Source organism: Aquarana catesbeiana, linkage group LG07 (assembly GCF_042186555.1).
Source record: "Aquarana catesbeiana isolate 2022-GZ linkage group LG07, ASM4218655v1, whole genome shotgun sequence".
NCBI lineage: Eukaryota > Metazoa > Chordata > Amphibia > Anura > Ranidae > Aquarana > Aquarana catesbeiana.
In genome coordinates this window covers 82,470,897-82,494,471 of record NC_133330.1, presented here as the reverse complement: position 1 = coordinate 82,494,471, position 23,575 = coordinate 82,470,897, and the positions used below count along the sequence as shown (strand labels likewise).

At 44.4% G+C, this 23,575-nt stretch overlaps 1 protein-coding gene across 1 annotated transcript in view; it reads right to left on the bottom strand.

Moving 5' to 3' along the window:
• The window catches only part of LOC141103126 (haloacid dehalogenase-like hydrolase domain-containing 5), a 45,189-nt gene that overhangs the window by 14,963 nt on the left and 6,651 nt on the right, over positions 1–23,575 (bottom strand). Inside the window, exon 2 of the mRNA XM_073592386.1 lies at positions 243–440. Within this exon, the coding sequence (XP_073448487.1) occupies positions 243–440 (198 nt within the window). The remainder of the gene's footprint in view (positions 1–242; positions 441–23,575) is intronic.

The window sequence follows — 23,575 nt, the reverse complement described above, 5'->3', positions numbered from 1 at the left end:
GTGAAAAACGGAGGTGGCGGAAGAGAGTTCCACCACATTCTAGCTGAAAAAGCTCCCTGGGTGTGAGGGCCACATGAAATAGTTTGACGGGCCTGATTCTGCCCCTGGGCCTTGTGTTTGACACACGTGATCTAGTATTAATGATTACAGTAGGTTATTACTTCTGTCTTGTAGCACTGGAATGCAGGACCACCATCTGCCTTACAATCAGAGGGAAAAGGTGTAGGTATAGATATACTCACTGGCACTCCAAGTATATTGGATAGCTGGTCAGCTTTGGTCTGACGAAGGCAGTTTCCAGCATTTGTGACAAAGACAACTGGCACCAAGAACTGGCCATGGTTATTTACCAGTTTCTGGAAGGCTTTTCTTGCAGCAGGAATCGGGGTTTTCCCTCTGACAAGCACTCCATCAATATCAAACAAAAGTCCAAATGTCGGCTGGAAGAAGGGGAAAAAAAAAAAATATTATATTTAGAGAGATTATAATAAAATAATAAACCCAAGTTACAAGCTAGACCAGCCATTCTCAACCAGAGTTCCGTGGAACCCCGGGGTTCCTCCAGAGGTTGCTAGGGGTTCCTTGAGCTGTAGCTAATGAACCACCTTTTTGATGGTGCCTACAGAGTTCAAGGTTCAGCATCACTTAGCAAAGCCAACAGCATGACACAAAATATAATTTTTAGCAGTCTTTAAGTGTGGCATTCTGAGCACCATTTTAAGGGGAACATTCTTCCTATTGGCCACCAGTGTAAGGGGCATTGTTCTACTGACCCCTGATGAATTGGTTTTAGTAAGGGTTCCTCGAGACCTGAAAATTATTTTTGGGGTTCCTCTAGGGTTAAAAAAGGTAGGGACAGCCTGAGCTAGACATTGATATTCAGCAGCAGCTCAAGGCAAAATCTCTCCTCCCCCCACCCCACCTTCCACACTATAAAAACCCCTTCCTCAAGATCAAATCAGCGTTGCAAACAGCTTTTAGCCAGAACAAGGGGGGGGGGGGGGGGGGAGAGGATTGAAGAGCTAACAAAAACAGGGAATGCTTCTCATTTCTTGCATTCTCCAGATCAATAAATCTATGTTGGCATACATTTGGTTGGCTACACATACAGCAGTCAAGCACTGATGCTAGATCTCAAATTTAGAAGAAGATGTACTCCTACATAAGGAAGGCTGCCTACATATTTGCTGACAAAGGGACATCAGCTGTCAGAATACAATGTCAAACCAAGCTTGATTAAGAACCAGTCATTAATCTTCATGCTGTACGGCCACACAGGCTCAGTTTTAAAGATCTCAGAAAGAAGGTCAGTCTGCATTTAATCTCCTGTCCTACAAAGGACCAGATTCAACCTCCTTGCTGCAGATTTCAATGAATCATTTGCATTTTTTCATCTCCAGCCAGGATCAGTTTCTTTCATGAAACTTATGCCGCATACACACAGCCGGACTTGCCAACGGGCTAAACGCTGTCAGCATTTCCGACGGAAAGATTTAGAACATGTCCTATATCTGAGTCCGTCGGAAATGCAGAAAGAAAAAGTCCAATGGGGCATACACACGGTCGAAATGTCCGACCAAAAGCTCCCATCGGACTCTTTCTGTCGGGAAGTCCGGCCGTGTGTACGCGGCATTAGACTTCCTCTGTCCAATGCAACCAAAGTTCCAGGTAAGAAGTCTGCAGAGTCAAAAGAATTATAGCAAGTAACCTTCAACAGAAATGACTAATAGATGGTGGGAAACAATGTTCTCCCTTACATGTAGCTCCTCGGGTCACAAAAATGACTATTCTTGGATAAAGCCTTACCAACTAGGGCTAGAATTAAACCCCCGGGGGGAGGGGGCACCTTATTTTTTAAATGCATTGCATAATGTGATTCTAAGGTCACATGTGTGTGTCTGTACACACACACACACACACACACACACACACGTGTAGTTCGCTTGAGTTGCCAAAATTCATTTTTTAAAAGACAATAAAAAAAATATCAAATGCATGAGTAAAAACTTTCAGATGATGGCCAGCAAATATTACTTCCAAAGACAACATTAAAAGAAACATTTTTAAATGTTCTTATTTACCCTTTAGATCATTTTTGTATAGAGCGGGGCCCATGGCAATTATCCCTTTTGCCCCCTTATAAATCCGGTACTGCCAACAAGTATCTACTACTACCCAATGGAGATGGTTTAAGAAAGAAATAAAGACTGTGCATATAGAAGAGTAAGGACCCATTCACACATGCAGGTTGCAGAAAAATACTGCAAAGACGACATTTTTGTGCATTTAGGGTTACTGAAAAAAAAAAAAAAAATTGAATGGGCTGTCCAATTCCATGTGCCTCAACACACAAATTTGTACGCACTGCTGCACATCGTGTCTGGGCACTCATAAGTAGATAAAGTGAAGCTCTGTTCACATTAAGAAATCCAATCATGTGCATGGGAAATAAATTTTGCTTACACATTATTGGACGATTGAAGTGAACGATTTGGATTCAAAACCACATATCTATTCATTTAGATGACCCCACTGTCTTCTTGTGATTCTGTGAAAAATAGTAATAACTGCTAGTCATACATGCTTACATTTCTCTTATTCAACCCACAGGCTGAATGCGAGAAATCAATGGATTCCTCCCCCCGTCAATGTTAAACAGCATGGAATGGAGGCATCTCTACTGCCAGCTATTGTATTCTGAGAGCCACAGCTGCCTGAATACCCAGACAGTGACTGCATCCGATTGGATGCAGTTACTGCTCAATCGACAATTTCCCACACAGCTTCTTTGATTTTTCGCTTTCAATCATTTATTAATATTTTGAAAAAAAAAAAAAGAGAAAAACATCGCTTGGCAGAGTAGTGACCAATCCTTGCATGTTCTGTACATGGAACAAAAGGAAGACCTTGGACATTGGGTTAGGTATTCCACAAGGCCTTGGGTAAGCATATGGCCACAAAGGGATAACAAGCATTTAGCTATAAAACTGAATAAGAAGCCTTCTTCCATTTTTGTCAAGCTGGGTGATGCCAACAGGGCCACTCATGACTCAAAATTTCAATACAAGAGGAATCAAGTGAAATGTGATCTTTAGTCTGAAAACCCCAATACAGTGGTGGGCACTTCAAGGATCTATATTATATTAGGACTCCTTCAGGTTAAGAAGGTGAAAAACTATTATGTAAAGTCAACAAGTTCAATACACCCAAAAGGAGAATATCATGACAAGACAAAGGCTAAGCTATAGATTCTGCTAATTAGGATGCCTTCCAAAGGACACAGTTAATGATACGTTTTGCCAAGAACTGGCAGTCCTCTTAAGCAGAAAAAAAACAGAATGAGGTAAACCACTCTGAGGGCCCTTTCACAATTGTGTGTCATTACAACACCTAAACATGTATGGGCCTCTGAACCTGAAGATTCCCATTACATTTATCTTCATTCATACCCATGGTTGCAGGAAAGAAAAATCACATCTATGGCCTGCCTAACACTCAAGACATTTGGATATTTGCCTCTTCCCAAGATCTGGCCCACTGCTTGCATCTGGGCACAAGGCCTGACGATTGTATTTTGTGATGTTTTCAGGAAGCCATGTATATGACCCTGCTGGTCCACACTTCTCACCCATGATTAGCCTCCACTGCATAAAGAAGCACAGAGTGATGACATAACTGGGTCTAAAACAGTGCTTAAAAGCGGAACTTCCCCCTTGTGTGGAGCTTTGCTTTAAATCTCAGCTTCATAAAACAGCAAGAGAGAACATGATCACATGACTAACTATTTAAAGAGTGTTAAATTTGATGCATGCTTCTAGGGGCATATTGGGATAAAACATGTTTTAACGAATTACAATTTTATTTACTTCTACGTATCCATAGACATTGGGGATTGCTTCAGATCTGGTTGTCTGTGCAATCGTGTGCGATTACTCCCTGCACATCCTGTTTGTGTTGCTTACGACATAAGACACATTTGTGCAATCGGTTTTGAAATGGACAACTCTTAGCAATTCACTGCTAGCAACTTTAGTCGAGCTACTACAGTACTAAGATCACCGATGCAGTTCTAGTCTTTAAACACAAAAGGTTTTAAAAAAGCATGATGAACTTTAAGCAAAAAAGGGGGGCAGTCGTGGATTACTAAAAATCAATATAAAATGCATGGATAACTTATGATCTTTTAACTGCAACCCATTATAACAAAACACGCCTTAAATATATGTATGCCACCTCTGGTGTACTTCTACGATGCATAGTACTATGAAAACAGTAAAAGAGAAGCATGTAGTATGTGTGGGTAGCATTACACAATCAGATGTGTGCAAAAGGCTTACATCTTGATGGAATGAGGTTTTAGCACATTTGACTTGAGCGGAAAGCAATAATCTGTTGCTTCCGTTATCAATTACGTTAGGCTGGAGGAGGTATTAGATGGAGTGGCGTTAAAGGAAGAACGTCTGCCATCTTATTGCTGTATATGCCCCCCCACTGGTGAGATTCACCCCATCTGTTCCGAGGACCACTGTCTTTGGTTCAGAAGGGGATGGGAAACCCAAAACGTTTCTTTAAATCCTATTCTTAGTCGTCACTGGAGTAGGCGGCAAAGGGAAATCTTCCACCGGTGACAGCTAAGAGGGGGCTTTTCCCCATCACCATGGAATGATTTCCTCTGACTTCCTTGTTAAAAGGGGGCTTCCAGAATCTGATAAGCCCCCTGCCTGTAGACCCCCACAACCACCGACCAGGGTTGTGGGGAAGAGGCCCTTGTCGATTTTATTTATTTATTTTTACATTCAGCTGACGAGTCATCCGTTAAGGGCACAGCAGCCGGCAGCTCCAAAAATTTGCATCTGAACCACATCTAAAAATCGCCGAACAGCCGCTTTGGCAATTTGCAGTGAAAGACGGAGGAGAAATTTGCAATTAGTATTTGACTGAGCATGCGCAACAATCAAATCCACAAAGTATTTGACTCCAGGTTCTCCTTTAAACAGAACGCTGCTGAATTGGAGCATGGCAAGGAAAACAAAAGCAGTCGGGGAGAGTTCTAACCTGTCCAAACCCCTTTCTTGTTACCCCTGCATTTCAAATATATGCTTTTGTGCGAATGGCGGAATCTGGATTTTTTTTCCCCCATTCTGCCTACTGGCTAAACAATGGAACTGCCAGTGTACAGCCAGCTTAGGAGGGCAGAAGGAGGCTAATGATACCAGTCAGCAATTTGCCCTGTCTGATTGATAACTGGGGAGAGGGTGGCAGTTTTTGTTTACTTGTTCCCAATCTTCCAGACCCCAAAGGTCTATGAATTAGGAATGCCATTTTATACAGCTGATGACTTTTTTGAAACCCCACCGAAAAGTTACCAACAATGTATAGTTTACATAAGCCAATTTGCGTTTTAAGTAACTGATCCTTTATGTGGCATTAAAAGGCAAAAGCCTGCCTCCAAAAGAAACACATCCCTATCAAATGCACAGTAAGCCATTAATAACAATTTAATTGCACAAACAGGAAAGCTCCAAAACTGCAAGTAACTTAAGATTCTTATCTTTTACCATTTTAGGTTTAGCTTTATTTAAACTATTGTTTGATGTCATTGGGTATTTTTAGGTGGAGGCAGAGGGATGGTGCCGTCTGTCAATGAGATTACTAACAGGAAGTCAGCTGTGTGTAGCTATAAAATACAAAAACTTCCTTTTCATCATTTTCAGTTCTCATATGTTGCTCTTAGTTTAACAGTAAAAAAAAAAAAAAAAAAGGGAAGAAAGGGGGGGGGGGGGGGGGGGGGAGAGAGTATATAGTATTACTACAGATCTCAGCTTGCAATGTGCTCCATAACCTGTAATACTTCACTAAGGAAAAACTATCGCCCACATGTCAAACAAGGCCTGCATCCAGCCCACCAGACAATTTCATGTGATCTTCTTACAGCAACCCCCTCATCTCAGCCACCACCTTAACTCAGCAGTTGACAGAAGAGGACAGAACTTGTCCTACAGACCCTGCGCCTCTCTGTAGAGACGCAGCACTCCTCATCTCCGCCTCCCCTGGTCTCAGCATTCAGCAGACTCTGGTAGCCGACTCCAGCACTCCTCTGGTCCTCATACAGACCCTGCACTCCTCAGCTCCGTCCAAGCTTCTTTACATCACAGTGCACCCCCCTTACTGTGTGCTGCTGGAAAGGAGGGTGGGGGACTAGACTTCTGATGGTGGGAGGGCTCTTAACATCTGATGTAAAAGGGGGGCTCTGGTTTTACAGATACAATCAGTCCTTTAGGGTCAGCCATGATGCTGATGCAGCCGGCAAAGAAATGGAGTTTGACGCCCCTGCTATAGCCCATTTTCCTCAGGCACTCATGTGGAGCTATCTAATGCCCCCTTCACATGGGCATCATCCACACCATATATATATATCCATCCAATTGCTCATATATTTTTCCCAATACTTAAAGTGGCAGTATAAGCGTATATAAAAATCTACTTAAAAAATGTATTTATTTCAAGTACTTATATAGCGCCGTCAATTTACGCAGCGCTTTACATATACATTGTACATTCACATCAGTCCCTACTCACAAGGAGCTTACAATCTAAGGTCCCCAACTCACATTCATACATACTAGGGACAATGTAGACAGGATCCAATTAACCTACCAGCATGTCTTTGGAGTGTGGGAGGAAACCGGAGTACCCGGAGGAAACCCACGCAGGCACAAGGAGAACATGCAAACTCCAGGCAGGTAGTGTCATGGTTGGGATTCGAACCAACGACCCTTCTTACTGCTAGGTGAGAGTGCTATGTTCCCTCCTATTCCTTCTACCTATACTACATACTGTTTGTAAAAAAGCATTTACATTGCCAATTTACAATCAGCCTGGGGGTGGTTAGGGGATCCAGAAGCAGTAGCTCCCAGTCTCAGAGTGCTCGACAACGGGGCTGAATTCTGTGAGGTCACCTGCTGGCTTCCACTGCCCTCCGTTATCAGTGCTCTTATACATCCCCTGCAGCAGCAACACACTGTCACAGGGGAGCTGCTGCTTCTGGATCCTATTGACTACACCCAAGCTAGAAAAATAAAATAGGCATTTACAGCGCTCTCATTAACAAACATTAACCAGCATTGGTAGGAGGGGAGGCAACATTTTTAAGCAAACTTTAGCCTATACTTTCTCTTTAAAATCAATAAATGAGAACAGAGACATTGCAAGGCCAAATATAAGCTTTTATGTCCATCTCCCATATCAAATGTGTCCTTCACTTTCTAGATCATAAACGGACTTCTAATGAATTGATGTGCACTGATGACCATTGGCAAGCCTGCGTAAAAACAGAAAAGGATGCAAATCTATCCAGTTTTTAATTGGAAGTATACATCCACCAGCCTACTGGAATAGATTACTGTCTGTTCCTCTTCAAAAAAAAAACAAAAAAACACAGGGATGAAAGGGGGGACGACAAAACACCTGTGTGAAAAGGGGGCTGAAAGTAAATTTTTCTTCCAACAATTTACTGTTTATGTTAACCTTATAACTGATATGCAGAATTATGCTCTAGATACGGAGCCATCAGCAACCCTGCAGAACAAGTGCCAGAATAAATTTACAAGGCAAGCTCTTGAACTTATTTCAACCAGCTTGAGCAGGCCAGTATATAGAGTCCATGAGAATACCTGTGTTTGCTCTCAGTGAAGGATGGCTACAGAGACTTTGTAAAGATTGGGCTGAAGAGATAATGGAACTACATGATCAGATCAGGCAGCTACAGCCAGCAAAAATCCACAAGAATCCAGATTCTAACTGGTTCCAGTCAGGCACACCATGCTCTTCCTTTTGGCATTTATGTGTATGAATATTTGACAGCTTGTAAGAGAACACAGCACCCAATAATATATTGTTTTGTTCATAAAATAACTCCCAGCATGTCCCAACCACACTACACCCAGAACTAATCATCTCATACAAACTGATTCACCTATTTGGCGGAGTTTCATTAAGGACACATTCACATGGTTTCCAGTCACCTGAACTATTATGCATTGCTCGCTGCTGGAGCCGATATTGCACCAGCCTGCAGTGTAAAATGCTGCGCTTTACCAGTCTGGCTAGTGGGCACATCGCCTTACAGTCCTTCACACCGTACTGCATTTACAGTATATGGGTTGGCATGCATTTTAGTGCTGGTTCACACAAGTGAGCTTTCATATGCAACTTGAGTCACACAGAACCACATGACAAGGGAAATCTCATTCAATAGTGCCAATTTTTCATTATGCAAAAATGCAGCCAAGTTGCAGCAAAGTCACTATACAATAGAACTGAAAATCACATCGCAGTAGTGTGAACCAGGCCAAAAAGTTCATCCGTTGATAAGTGTTTTGAAGTCTTATTTCCTTTAAACATAATTCCCAGTTCCCCGGAAGGCTCAAAAACAAAAAACACTCCTCACTTCAGCACTTCAGTTGTGTTGAATGTCGATGCCCTGCAATGCGTAAAAACCTGCGTTTTCCACACTGGATAAACACAGGGCATTCCTTAGAGCCACAGAAAGCAACAGTTTTCCAGGTGTCTCATTCACAATAACAGGTGTGATGTGCGGTGCACAAAAACCCCACACACCACACAGTGCGATGTGCTCAAACACGCATTGCTTGGCTTCCTACCACAGCTGAATCTGCACAGTAAAGATCTGTGTTTTACCGTGGCTAGTATGAACATAGCCTGAGGCTCCATTCACACTTGTAGGACTCCAAAGTCACACAACTTTGGGGTGCAAAGTTAATGCAACTTTGGCTTCGACCAATGATAATGGACAACTGCGCAACTGTTGCATTTATAACATTGTTGCTGAAAAACATGGGGTGAAACTTGTCATGCAACGTTAGTGTTTAAAGTCACATGACAAGTCACAGAAGTGTGAATAGAGCCTTAAATTAACAGTATAGTCCCAGATGAAGTCAGAAATCCCCGGCGTGATTAGGATAAGGCTTTTTCCACAGCTCACCCAATTTAGCTTTACAGAGTTCCAGTTCCCACACAGTGTTTACCTGTATTATTTATAACTGCTTGAGAAGTTACTATCTACACGTGTACAAAATTTCCAAGTGACTGCACAACACAAGGGTCCTCTTTTACATAGGCGGATAATTATCTTGGGGAAAAAAAAAAAAAAAAAGGAAAAAAAAAGGAAGAGCTGACCAGTATGTTGATTTGTCTCCTGGCGATGTTTCCACCTGTTAACCATTTCATTCTAGAAAACAAAGTTTTTTTGGCAGAGTAAACAAGAATATGACCCAAGGTCAAATTCATCACGCAAGAGTCACCCTTCCTGGGACTTTGCTTCTGGCTAAAATCATGACAGAGGTCCCAACCCGGTGTGTATAAATAGAATATATAAATAGATGGGAAAAGAGTTATGTTCCTGCACAGTAAATTTGACCTGGCACCTTATTTTCTGTACTCTTTTCTACTCCCCAGGATCTTAGTGACCCTGTAATGACGCGGTCACACTTGTGTGCGTTTTTTCATGCACCGCATTCACAATTTTAAATACGTCACAGGAGATTATAATGTACTGTGCAATTATAAGAAAGGACTTTTCTGTTTTTTTTTTTAACAAAACTCATATACTGCCACAATTTTCTCCTTTTTTCTTTCACAACAAAATGTTTTACTACTGCCACTATTCTTGTAAGGCATGGTTCAATAAAATAAATAAATAAATAAATAAATAAAAATCCAAACCAAGAAGACCGTACACAAGTCACCATTTGTTTTTAGGACCCCATAAGACAGTATGCGCCATGGAACAAATGCCCAGAATGCAAGCAGTACTGCTCGCCAAATGCAACTCTTTGAAGTGAATGGGGCCCTGTTGCAACCAAGTGAAATACACAGGGTTGCAGAGTGGTTGTGTGGGCTTTTGTGGGTTCAAATTAGAGGTGCGAATCTTCACTGGTCACACAATTCGATTCTGTGATGCATCACAATTACTGACCATGGTTTTCATCAAAAATATTCAAGCAGGCAGTCAGAACTCTTTTTTAAAAAAAAAAAAAAAAAAAAAAAACAAACAAAAACACACACACACACACACACACACACACACACACACACACACACACACACAAAAACATAGCAAAGTCTAAACACAGCAGACAACAAAGAGGAGCGCCAAGCCCCCCCCAAAATACTAGGAGATGGACAGAGACTGCAGACATGATTCAGGAGACAATGTCCCAATAACATCCCCCCAAACAGTGTATGCCATTTCATTAATTATGATTTATGTATGCCTTGTCGTCTTAGTGATTGATTCACAACTTCATTGATTTTGTAGGATTTAAGCTCATCACTGCCCTGCATGCAGCCATGCATATGTGGGGCAGTGATGAGCAAAGCCAGCATACATAAATCATATTTCATGAAATGGCATGGTCACTTTAATGTTTAGGACCATCATATTTTATTACGATCATAATTTGGCTAATTTGCACATAATGTGTATCAGATTTTATTGTCAGTGTCTAACTTAAGTACCTGATAATGAAGCTGACAGTGTGCACTGGTCTCCCACTGCCGCCCTCCAGTATTCTTCTGGGATGCTGGCCTGTCTCGCGAGGGTCTCCTGCTGCCCACAGCAGCCTGTTGTAAGGAGGGTGGAGGACAAGTGCAGGAAGCGGACTCTAGTCTCCCGCAACCTGTGTGACAGTGAGCCGCGGACTACTATCTGGGGACACTTGCACCATGTGTCTCGTCTCCTCTCTTACAGCAGCCATCTCAACACACGGCAACGCCACAGTGGATGATGTCATCCAAAAATTGATTACGTCGGTCATAGCATTGATGCAGAATCGTGATGCATCGATGCCGTGATTAAATTTAACACCCCTAGTTAAAACAGGCAGCAAGTAGGCAACATATTGCCTCCTCACTGCCCTTCAAGCGCTCTCTAAAATGCAATCCACCGCAGATTGCGCTTCAGATGGCAACACTTAGACAAATGAGTCCTAAAAGTGGCAGTTTTTTCTGCCAGTGTACACAAGGCATTACAGTGTTTACTGCAGTCAGCCATGGCTTGGTGAAATGCGCATAGTGACTGTCTGCAGATTCTAAACATACGTCCCATCTATTAATAGTAATGTCAGATGGGCTTTTACATGCTCTGTTTACACTAATGAATACAACAGTGGTTTTCCCTCATTCAGAAGAAAGCATTCCCCCCCCCCCATTTCTTGTGTTCCATGCAGTAATTGCACTGTATTTAATTTTATTAAAATGTGTTAATTAACCTTTCCTACATTCTAATGTATCCTAAACCACTGAAATTCATGCTCTATACAATGCATGTAAACATTACATTATGATCTGCACCATACACAATGCTGCTGATCTCTGATTTTCCCTCAGAAAAGAGCTGAATTCATAACCCCATATAGCAAAGATATACTTTCCCCTGATCATTATGATGGGAGAGCAATCCACTCCCAAAATGCAGCATGAGGCTTATCATTAACCTGCACACTTTACATTCTTATCTTAATAATATTTGCAGTGTCTATTGTTACCACATGCAGATTGTACGGTTATTTACTTAGAACTTGCTAAAGCAACAAACCTATCTGCTGCTTCCTCCTAATACTACAATGATCAGAGAGGCATCAGATGGACTGGCTATCAGAGACATACCAATAAACCAATGTGCCATGGGTATAGGAAGTCTACCTGCACAGGGGCCCCATACAGACCTACTGCTGGTATCACTTTGTTGTAAAAGCCAACTAGACAATTCAGGTCACAATTCTTAAAGCGGAGTTTTGCCGAAAATGATTAATTTTTTTAAAGTCAGCAGCTACAAATACTTCAGCTGCTGATATATTAGGACACGTACGTGTCCAGGGGGCCCGCGATGTCATAACCTGAAGCCGATCTGTCCCTCAGCTCTCAGGTGCAGGCATTTTAATATAACAAACACACGAGGGTTTACAACCCCTTTGAGATAACAAGTAGAATATAAGGAAAAACCTTAGTTAGACTTACCGGTGACGGTATTTCTACGAGCCTTTCAGGACAGCACCTTGGAGAGAGCGTAGCTCCACCTCTTAGACAGGAAACACTGCGTGACAACGCCCCTTTAAAAAGCAGCTGCTTCCACCATGCCATCAGTTGTTACCGAGAAATCCTCCGACATGCTGGAAAATATAATCAGACAATTACCAGGTCCTATAATTATACTTTACATATGATAACCAAGGGAGGGAAGTAGGCTGCTGTCCTGAAAGGCTCGTAGAAATACCGTCACCGGTAAGTCTAACTAAGGTTTTCTCCCTTCGCCTTTCAGGACAGCACCTTGGAGAGGATAACCGAGAAACTTACTTCAGGGTGGGACTACTGCCTGCAAAACCTTCCTACCAAATGATTGGTCCGAGGCTGATAGTAGATCCAAGCGGTAGTGCCTTATGAAGGTCGAAAAACTGGACCATGTGGCAGCCTTGCAGATTTGCTCAGGAGATGCCCCAGCCCTTTCTGCCCATGATGCCGCCACTGCTCGAGTAGAATGAGGTAATACCCCTTCCGGAGGTTCCAGACCCAAAGATATGTATGCCTCTTTGATGGCCTGCTTTAACCATCTTCCAAGGGTGCTTTTGGAAGCTTTACCTCCTTTGTGAGTACCTTCCATTAAAACAAAGAGTGAGGATGACTTTCTGATTTCCTTTGTTCTTTCCAGATATTTAAGCAGGCACCTCCTGACATCAAGGGTATGGAAAGCTTCTTCTCCTGCTCCCGAAGGTAAAGGACAAAAAGTAGGGAGAATGATTTCCTGTGTACGGTGAAAAACTGAAGCCACCTTTGGTAGAAATGCTGGATCCGTCCTTAAGACTACCCTATCCTGTAGACATCTCATGAAGGGCTCTTTAATTGAAAGGGCTTGTAACTCACTAATTCTACGTGCGGAAGTTACTGCTACCAATAAAATAGTCTTTAACGTCAAGAAACGTAATGATGCTTCTTCTATGGGTTCAAACGGTGCCATAGTTAGACCCTGAAGAACTAAAGATAAATCCCATTTGGGAAAACTAACAACAGGTCTAGGCTTTACTTTTGCCATTGCCCTAAAAAATCTGATTATTAAAGGTTCCCCTGACAGGGTTCTTTCCAAAAAAACTGATAAAGCAGCTACCTGCGTCTTGAGCGTACTTGCTGCTAACCCCTTCTCCAATCCCTCTTGAAGAAATTCCAAAACTGAAAATGTGGTACGAAAATCAAAGTTTTTACTGGAACACCAAGAATTATAGATCTTCCAGACTTTAAAGTAAATGTCTCTCGTCACTTTTTTTCTACTTGCAAGAAGGGTAGAAATAAGCCTCTCTGATAAACCCTTCCGTCTTAAGATTTGTTCTTCAGAAACCAAGCTGTTAGTTTGAGGTAAGCTGGATCTGGATGGAGAATTCGGCCCTGACTCAACAGGTCTGCCCTGATTGGTAATCTCCAAGCAGGTTTCACTGAGAGGTTCATCAAGGTTGAAAACCAGGGTCTTTTTGGCCAATAAGGAGCTATTAATATTAGCTCCGTGGACTCCAATCTGAATTTGGCTAACACCTTTGGTATCAGTTGGAACGGGGGAAAAGCGTAGGACAGATGGAAGTCCCATTTGTGAGCTAACGCATCTACTCCGAGAGCTTGATCCTGTCTCTGAAGAGAGAAGAAGACTGGTATTTTTGCATTTTCCTCTTTTGCAAAGAGGTCCACTTGGGGATGACCCCAACTCTTGGAAATCTTTTCGAATAATTCCTGATTGAGAGACCACTCTGCTTCCCTTATTTCTTTCCTGCTGAGGAGATCTGCTAAGGTGTTTTCCGTCCCCTTTAGATGGACTGCTGATAGAGAGGCCACATTGTTCTCTGCCCATCTTAGGATCTGATGCGCTAGACCCATTAGGGTTTTGCTTTTTGTGCCCCCTTGCTTTGTTAAATATAATACTGTCGTCATATTGTCTGACAATATTTGGACATGTTGATTCACTAGAAATTCCTGGAGGGAGAGGAGGCTTAAGTGAACAGCCTTTAACTCTCTCCAATTTGAAGATCTTCTTGCTTCTGGTTTGGTCCAAACTCCCTGAACCGTTTTTTCTTCCAGGTGAGCTCCCCATCCCCAGGCGCTGGCATCTGTAGTCAGCCTTCTGGTTACCGGAAAGACCCAAGGAAGCCCTTTTGAAACGTTTCCTAGGTTCCTCCACCACCAGAGAGACCTTTTTGCTCTTGCCCCCAAGTTGAATTTCTTCTCCAGAGGTTCCTGGTATGACCAATTCATCAGGATATCCGATTGCAGAGGACGGGAATGCAACCTGGCCCACTGTACCGAAGGAATTGCTGCTGTCAACAGACCCAGAGCAGACATGGCTTGTCTTACAGAGATCTCTGCGTTGGATTGAAGTGTTATCAGGGTCAACTGCATCTTCTCTATTTTCTCCTGGGGTAGAAAAATTTTCTGTTCTATCGAGTCTATTTCGTACCCCAGAAACCTTACCCTTTGAGATGGAATTAAGTTTGACTTCTGAAGATTGAGAAGCCATCCCAAACCTCTTAAATGTGTTTGAACTGTCTGTAGGTTGACCTCTACTTGACCCCTTGAGTCTGCAAACAGTAGCAGATCGTCCAAATAGGGTACTATTGAAATCCCCTTCAGTCTCAGGGGCTCCAAAGATTCCGCCATCACTTTTGTGAATACCCTGGGAGAAGAGGAAAGACCGAAAGGCAGGGCCCGAAACTGCAGGTGCCAAATCTCCCCTCCCCCCAGATTGACTGCAAGACGCAGGAACCTTTGTGATGGGGGCGCTATTGGTATATGGAGATAGGCATCTCTCAAATCGATGGAAGCCATATGACATTTGGGGGTTAGCAAATTCCTTACTGAGAAAATCGTATCCATCCTGAATTTTTTGTATTTTATGGATCGATTTAGAACCTTTAAATTGAGAATCAGGCGGAACTTTCCTGATGGCTTTTTGACCATAAAAATGTGGGAGTAAAACCCCTTCCCCTCTTGATCTTTCGGAACCTGGGAAATGACCTTCTGTTGCATCAGTTCCTGTAACAGAGACTTCATGGCCAGAGCCTTTTCCCGATCCTTTGGCAGGTTTGTGATGTAAAACCGACTTGGGGGGCTTTGTGAGAATTCCAATTGATAACCCTTTTTGATTAACCCCAGAACAAAAGGACTCTTTGTTGTTTTTTCCCAGATTGGTAAGAAGTCCTGTAGTCTCCCCCCTACTAGATGGTCATTGTTTTTTAGGGGTTTGTTCTGGGGTTCTAAAGAGTACCCCACCTCTACCTCTTCCTCTCTGAGAAGACCAGGGTCTCTTCTGTGTGTGGTCCTTTTCCTTATCGGTTTGTCGAAAAGGACGAAAATTTTTCCTCTGCTGTACCGTTTTCTTCTTCTGTGGGAAAGCTTTCTTCTTGTCTGCTGTCCTGTCAAGGACAGTCTCTAGTTCTGGCCCAAACATCAGGTCTCCTGAAAAGGGAATTCCGCACAGTTTTACTTTAGAAGCTGAATCCCCTGACCAGGTCTTTAGCCAGAGTGCTCTTCTTGCTGAGTTAACAAGCGCAGAGGACCTGGCTGACATCCTGATAGATTCTGCAGAGGCATCTGCCATATATTTTACTGCCTTAAGCAGGGTAGGGAAGGACTCCAATAAGTCTTTTCTGGAGGTACCTGCCACAACATGATTTTTAAGTTGCTCTAACCAGCACTCCAGATTCCTAGCCACAACCGTAGCCGCCATTGCTGGCTTAAGATTAGCTAGAGATGAGTCCCAGGCTTTCTTCAGTAGCCCATCTGCCCTCTTATCCATAGCATCTTTGAGAATACCCATGTCCTCAAAAGCTAAATCAGTCTTCCTAGATACTTGAGAAAAGGCAGCGTCTATTTTTGGTTTTTTATTCCACAATAGTTCCTCATTCTCCTCAAAAGGAAACCTCCTTTTGAGGGTTTTAGAAAAAAACTGTCCTCTCTCTGGGTTCTTCCATTCCTTTTTAATAGTGTCTGTTAACACTTTATGCACAGGGAACACCCTGTGTTTAATTTCCTCCAGCCCCAGGTACATCTTATCATGCACAGACAGCTGAGCCTTTTCTTCCTGGATCTCCAGGGTAGTATAAATTGCCTTGAGTAATTCATCCACCTCCTCAAGTGACAGCTTATATCTAGATGATCTTGACTCTTCTTCCACCTCCTCCTCCTCAGAATCAATGGTTGAGGGTGGAATGCTTTCCCTTTCCTCCTCCGACTCACTTTCCACCTGTCTGGAAGTGGACTGAGGGAAACTGGAGTGAGAACTCTGCTCTTGGCTGGAACTCTGGCCGTGCTTTACAAGGGAACGCACTGTCCCTAGGGCCTCTGCTAACTCCTTCCTCACAGAAGATAAGAGCTCTTTGCACTCTTGTGAGGATTCTTCTTTTACTAAATCCACAATGCAGGATTTGCACAGTGGTTTGGGCCAAGAGTCCCTTAAAGGATTTTTGCATGAGGGGCACTTTCTCCCTGTTCTCTCTGATTTGGCAGTAGCTTTCTGAAACAGAGAAACAAGAAAAAACCCAGGTCTTTTAGAACTAAGGCTTCAGAGAAAAGTAGTACCTCCAGCCAACACCCTAAGTGCCCAGAGTCTCACTCCTTTGCTGAACTGCTAATGGAAACTGTTACCCCATAGCAGACAGCAGCAGGTTTTGAATAACCACATCAAAGATAAAACACCCAGTGATATAAAAGGAAAGAGGTGCCACCGCACCTCTCCTACCTGGGCCTGACCGGGAACCTGGGCGCCTGCATCCGCCATTGCTGCTGACGATTCCGCTGTCTCCATAGTGCAATCCGCAGCTGCTGCACTGTGTACTAGGCTCCATGTGCCAAACAAAAGGAAGTCCCGGCCAGAGGACCCGCCCCTTCCTCCTGCGTTCCAGCAGCAGGAACCAATCGCTGCTACGCCCCGCCGGAAGTATCCGCCCACCGGAACTGACATCACCTGCTGTCCGGGATTCGGCGCCGCCATGCAGAGGCCTGGCATGGACGCTCTTACTGAGCACAACCGCGGCCCCCCGAACACCCCGGGTGGAAAACTTCCGGCAGACCATTACTCCTGTGAGCCGGAGAAGGAAGGGACACCGGAGCACCCTCCTCACGTAAGGGAAGGAGCTGGGTTGGTCTGAGTATCCAAACGTGGAGGTCCTGCCAAAACCCTCTCCTTGGAGAGAGCGCAGCCCCTCTGGTTCCCCAAGCAGTGCTTCCACCATGGCGGAGGAAACACTAAAACTGATGGCATGGTGGAAGCAGCTGCTTTTTAAAGGGGCGTTGTCACGCAGTGTTTCCTGTCTAAGAGGTGGAGCTACGCTCTCTCCAAGGTGCTGTCCTGAAAGGCGAAGGGAGAAATTGTATGTGACCATGCTCACTGTACAACCTCATACAAGTCTATAAGGGCTCACTGTGCAGGCATTGTCCCCAATAAAGGGAGTTACTGCCAAGGTGGTGTACCCTGTACAGCAGGACATGGCTCAGTCACTGATGTAAGAAGCTGGGGGTGTTAGTGCAGGTTAGATCAAGTAGGGATGCTAAGAATTTGATAGGGTTAAGGGCTCATGCAGACTGCAGTTCAAAAAATGCTCCTACAGGCTTGAGCTAATTTTTTCTGCCTGGAAAGTACTCCCCTTCATGTTAACCTATGTGTCCATGCACACTTTGGCTTTTTCAGGAGTTTACAGGCATATGCTCTTACAGGCAGAAAAAACAAAACAAAATCCAAACTCATGTTTGAGAGGTGCTTTTGAGCAGAAAAGACACACATATGCCTTGTTTCCACTGAGCGGATCGGTTCGGGTCGGTACAGTTTGGAAGGCCTAGAATGGTCTGGCCTATTCAGGTGAGCGTTTCCACTGCAAGTCTGACCGACAGGGGCCATACGTGGGTTTAGAAAAAATGCCTAGCATGGCGTCACATGTCCACCAATCAGTGGAATGCATCGTAGCTCCGCCCTAACCGAACTGTACCATTTTCTATGGCCCCACATCTGAAGGAGGTCCCTGAATGGTGCGGTTCGGTTGTATGGGCCGCTTTCATAATGGAAACACTCAAAATAGTGTACCGTACCAAACCGAACCGCTCAGTGGAAACGAGGCAATACACACACACGTGCAAAAAAAGAGCTCAAAAAAGCAGGTCAGTTCAGTAGGGGTGTGGCAGTGTTCATGTAGGTCAGTTTAGTAAGGGTGTAGCAGGATTGCACAGATACTGTTGGCCTTTAAAAGACTGTCCAGTTTTTATTTCTAGTTGAAAGGGCTTCCCCTACCCTAGTGCCAGAATACAGAGACAAGTAGTTTCTTAAATCAGGAAACAGAAAAGCCGAGTTAGACTTACCGGTAACTTCTTTTCTGAGAGTCTTCCAGGACAGCCATGAGACCTGGGGCTCCTCCTACCAGGACAGGAAACACGTTAACCCCCACCAGATAAAAGGGCAGTCCTCCAGGCCCCATGTCAGTATTCGAGAACCGTAGGACATCCCTGTAAAACATATGCATAATACACAACTCCAAGACAAAACTGGGTTGGAATCTGGCTGTCCTGGAAGACTCTCAGAAAAGGAGTTACCGGTAAGTCCAACTCAGCTTTTCTCTAAGCGTCTTCCAGGACACCCATGAGACGATGAGCCAGAACTTACCAGTCTAGGAAGGGACAACTGCCTGAAGGACCTTATGACCAAACGCCTGCTCCCGAGCAGATAGGAGATCCAGACGATAATGTTTAATGAAGGTCGAAAAACTGGACCATGTGGCAGCTCTGAAAAATTGTTTAAGTGAGGCTCCAGCCTTCTCAGCCCAAGACGCAGACAAGGCTCTTGTTGAGTGCGCAGTAACAAAAGGCAAAGGAACTTCCCTAATTTTGGAAGTTTCAGAAATAGCTTGCTTTATCCATCCAGCCAAGGTGGCTTTATATGCACTCACTTGTATGCTCCTGAAAAGAGGACAAATAAGGCTTTTGTTTTTCTAAAGGTCTTGGTGACCTCAAGGTAGATGAGAAGAATTCGGAGGTTCAGGATAAGCCTATATTGTCCGACAGCTTTCCGATGGCAAATATATGAGCATAAAATCCCTTGCCCTGATCCGACCGGGGAACCGGGATCAGGACCTTTTGATCTATCAAGTCTCAAAATTTGGAGACCCAGGGCCCTCGCTTTTACCCAAACTTGGGGAGGGAAGGTGACCAATAATCGCTCTGGTGGCTGGCAAGAAAATTCCAGCCGGTACCCATTGGTCACTAGGCCCAGGATGAATGGACTTGGGGTGACTGCTGCCCGCTGTGGGAGAAAGGTCCTCAATCTTCGACATGAGTCACTGTGGCTTGTTGAGGAGGGTTAAACAAGACACAACCTCTACCTCTGCCCTTGTGCCCTGTCCAATGCTTTTGGGCCTATTGTCCCTTTCTCTAGGACCTTGCTGCCTACTTTGGCCACAAAAATTAAAAAAAAAAAAAAAAAAAAAAACACCGTTCTGGCTGTCAGCTTTTTCTTAATCTCTGAAAAGGCCTTCTTTCCATCGGCCGTGTGTTCCAGCGCCTCTTGCAGACCTGGGACAAAAAGATAAAATTGCCTGTTAAGGGAAGACCACATAAGAGCAACTTTAAGGCAGCATCGCCTGACCAGGTTTTAAGCCATAGGCTTCTCCTGGCTGAATTCACTATGGCCGAGGTCCTAGCTGTCATCCTTACCGACTCTACGGAAGAATCAGCCAAAAACCCCACAGCACGAAAGAGGAGAGGGAAAGATTTCAGAATCTGTTCTCTAGAGGTACCTGCCAACAAGTGTGTTTGTATTTGTGTCAACCATACTTCTAAATTTCTGGCTACACAAGTGGACTCCAACGCTGGTTTAAGATTCCCAATGGCTGAGTCCCAGGCTCTGTGAAGAAGGATATCCTCTCTTATCCATCGGATCCACAAGCGTGCCCATATCGTCAAACGCAAGGTCCGAGTTTTTTGAAAGAGGTGCGTCTAACTTGGGATTTTTGTTGCATGGCTGTGCTGTGTCCTTCAATGGAAACCTTCTTTTTAGGTTACCGGAAAAGAAAGGTTTTCTCTGGATTTTCCCACTTGATAGTATCAAGAAGGGAACTATGTACGGGAAAAACTCTAGCCTTTTTCTTATGCAAACCTTTGTACATGAGGTCATGTTTAGACAATTGTACCTTCTCTTCTATATCAAAGTGTCGTATAGATAGCCTTTGATAAGTAATCTACATCTTCCAATGATAACTTATACCTCGAGCCCCTTGCGGATTCTCTATCCCTGGGCCCTGTATCTGACCCCGATTCTTCCAGAGAAGAATGGGTAGATCCGGCTGCAGCCTCAGAGTCTTCACTCTCCACACTATGCTGTGGAGCACTAGGACCGGCTGAAGTCCTAACTGGAGATGGACCCTCTGAGGGCACTTGAATTTTATCAGAGTTTTAAAATGAGCTAAAATGTAGACATAAGCTCATCTCTAAAAGAAGTCAGTATTTTCTAAAAGGAGACTACCGGGACATCCTTAACTAGGCTGTCTATACAGGTGCGGCAAACTGCTTTGCTCGACGAGGAGCTCAATTTGTTTCCACAAACCACACATTTTTGGTGGCTGTGCTTGGGCCTTGTCCTGCAAGGTCAACAAATTTGGTCAACAAATGACCCCAGTGAATTTTACGCCACATACACTCCATAACACCCCACGCAGGAGGATAGGAAAATGTGCCCCCTTCACCTAGTCCCTACTGGTTACAAGGGGGAGAACACTCACAGGATGTGCAAGTAAAATACACTTCAGGCTTACCTGTGGAGGTGCTGGTGTTAGGGCCTGCTTCCGCTGCCTGTGCAGGTATCGCAGAGGAAACCATCCCACCCCTGTAGTGGGATGCAGCCTCTGCTGGGTTTCACAGTTTTTAAAACCACCAGCCTCCCAGCGTCCCTGTTAGCGCCGTTTGGAGACCAGAACTAGCATCTCCGCTGCCTGCTGACAACGTCACAGGCCCCGGAAGTGACCCTTCCGGGTACTTCCTGTGGGTCAGCTTGGAACGCATAAGTTCCACCCCCTCCACGCGTGTGGCTTCCTCTCTACCCCTGCACACTCCAACCCCACTGTTTAACAGGGGGAGACAAGCTGACTGCCGCCATGCGGCTCGCGGACAAGAGCTCCGACGTACACCGCGGTACTGGCATTCCCCATGCCCCGAGAAGCAGGGACAGCAGCCACAAACCTACTCCCCCGGTGGATGTGCCACTCTGGGACCAAGAAGAAAGTAGAAATACCATCCCAAAATGCAACAGGAGCCAAGCTCATGAGACCTAGGGGAACCAGTTCCAGGAAACATGTTAACCGCAGTCCGGAGGAAACACCAATACTGACATGGGGTATGGAGGACCGCCCTTTTATCTGGTGGGGGATAACGTGTTTCCTGTCCTGGTAGGAGGAGCCCTAGGTCTCATGGCTATCCTGGAAGACGCTTAGAGAAAACACCTTGCCGTTATGCTGATCAACTGCTTCCAACATTCGATATTGGAGTGAGAGTGGACAAAACAAAAACCACATGCACTGTAGACATTTGTTCAAACATTTTCCATCAGACTCCTTCCAATTTTCTCGTTACTGCAGTCAAAAACACATACATTCGACAAATGATTAGAAAATAAAAACAAAAAAAGGTTCTTATAGTGAACATTTATCAGAGTATTATTAGAAAACAACTGCCATCTGTAGTGTCTGCAGGGAGCTCCCACGTCTGGCATACCATGGCTACAGCTGCTCTCTGCTGTCAGAGCCTTTACCTGACCTCTGCTCATGTCATACAAGATGGGAAGTTTTCGGACCAAGCATTCTATTTATAGATCTCGCTTGGTAAATTAGGTCAAAAAAATGAAGGATTGTTTGCATCTAGGTCAGCAGCACTATAGATTTACACATCCTGCAATGCTGCTCACGGTTGTACTTTCATAAAAGCAAATGTTCTCACCAACATCCAATCAGCAATTCTGACATGTTAAGTATTTGGTTAGCTTTGTGTATTTACTGTGTCCCACAATAACCAATCCAATTTAAACCTTCAAATCCTGGCATCTTTCCATGGCAAGTTTTATTGTGGCCACTATGGAGCAGAACTTACTGCAACCTTAGTACAAAATGTAATCTCCATAGGCCCCATGCACATTGAGCGTTTACACAGCTTCACTGAGAGCCTTTACTCCTGGCAGAAAAAAAAAAAAAAAAATAATACATAAAATTTTAGAAAAGCAGGTAAAGCCACATATTGCACGCATGTTTATATGCGCTTGCACAACAACGCATTCTATTGTCTAGTATATGAATTTATTCTGGCCATTAGGTTGGGTTCACACTTGTGCGATCACAGACATTGCATAGGATTCGCACCGCATTGCTGTGCAGATCCCATGTGACGTCTGTGCGATGCAAATTCAGCCATAACAACTGTATGGCTGAAATCCCATCGCATTCACACCAAAATGGTGCAGGACCCCTTTTTTTGGTCAGCACTGGAATAGGATTGGATGAGTGTTCACACCTAGGCGATCCAATTCCTGCACCAGTTGACAGTTCGCACTGTGATCTGATCTGGACCCGCAGTGGTTCGCAGATGTCAGTGTGAACAGCCGGTGAGTGATATGCAATGCGAGGACCCGTACTGGAATCACGCTGGTTCCCACATCGCATATGTGTGAACTGGGACTTGTAATGGATTAACATGCAGTTAGCGTTTTTCTGCCCAAAAGCTCCTCCGCTGAACATGCTGGTGATGGTTTTTCTGCTCATAAACTGCCTGACTCTTCAAATACGCCCGTAATTGCCTGTGTGCATGGATACAGATTAAGAGGGGCGTATAGAACACGCTTGTAAAAGTTTTTTTTTTTTTTCCACCCAGTGTGCCTGAGGCCTAAAGGAAAGGAGGGTTTAGGTCTGTTTTGCTGACAGTTGACCAAATAATGCTTCCCAAAGACAACTACCAGTTTCTTTAGAATTTTGGCTCTAAGCCAGGGGTGTCCAAACTTTTTTCAAAAAAGGGCCAGATTTGATTAAGTGAACATGTGTGAATGGCCGACCATTTTGCCCGACATTCTTTGAACCATTAAAATTAGGTCTAAGGCCCCTTTCACAAGATCGGACCGTTCAGGTCTGTCTGTCAGTTTTGACAGCAGACCTGAACGGGCGCTCCATGTTAGCCTATGGAGCGACGGATGTCAGCAGAGACATGTCCGCTGACATCAGACCTGGTCCGATCCACTAAAAGAAGACAGATGCCTCTACGTTCGGATCCATCGCTGGCGGATCAGACCAGATCTGATGATAACGGACATGCTGTCCCTTTTCGTCCGATCTCTCCATAGGCGGCAGCGGCGCCTGACAAGCCCCTCCCCTCTCAGTGAGCAGAGAGGGACCTGTCATCCGCCGGCTCAGCAGAGATCAACGAAGAGATCTCCCAGTGAGCCGGCGGACCGAGGCGGACTCCGTGGAAGCAGAGTCCGCCTCGTGTGAAAGGGGCCTTAGTGTGT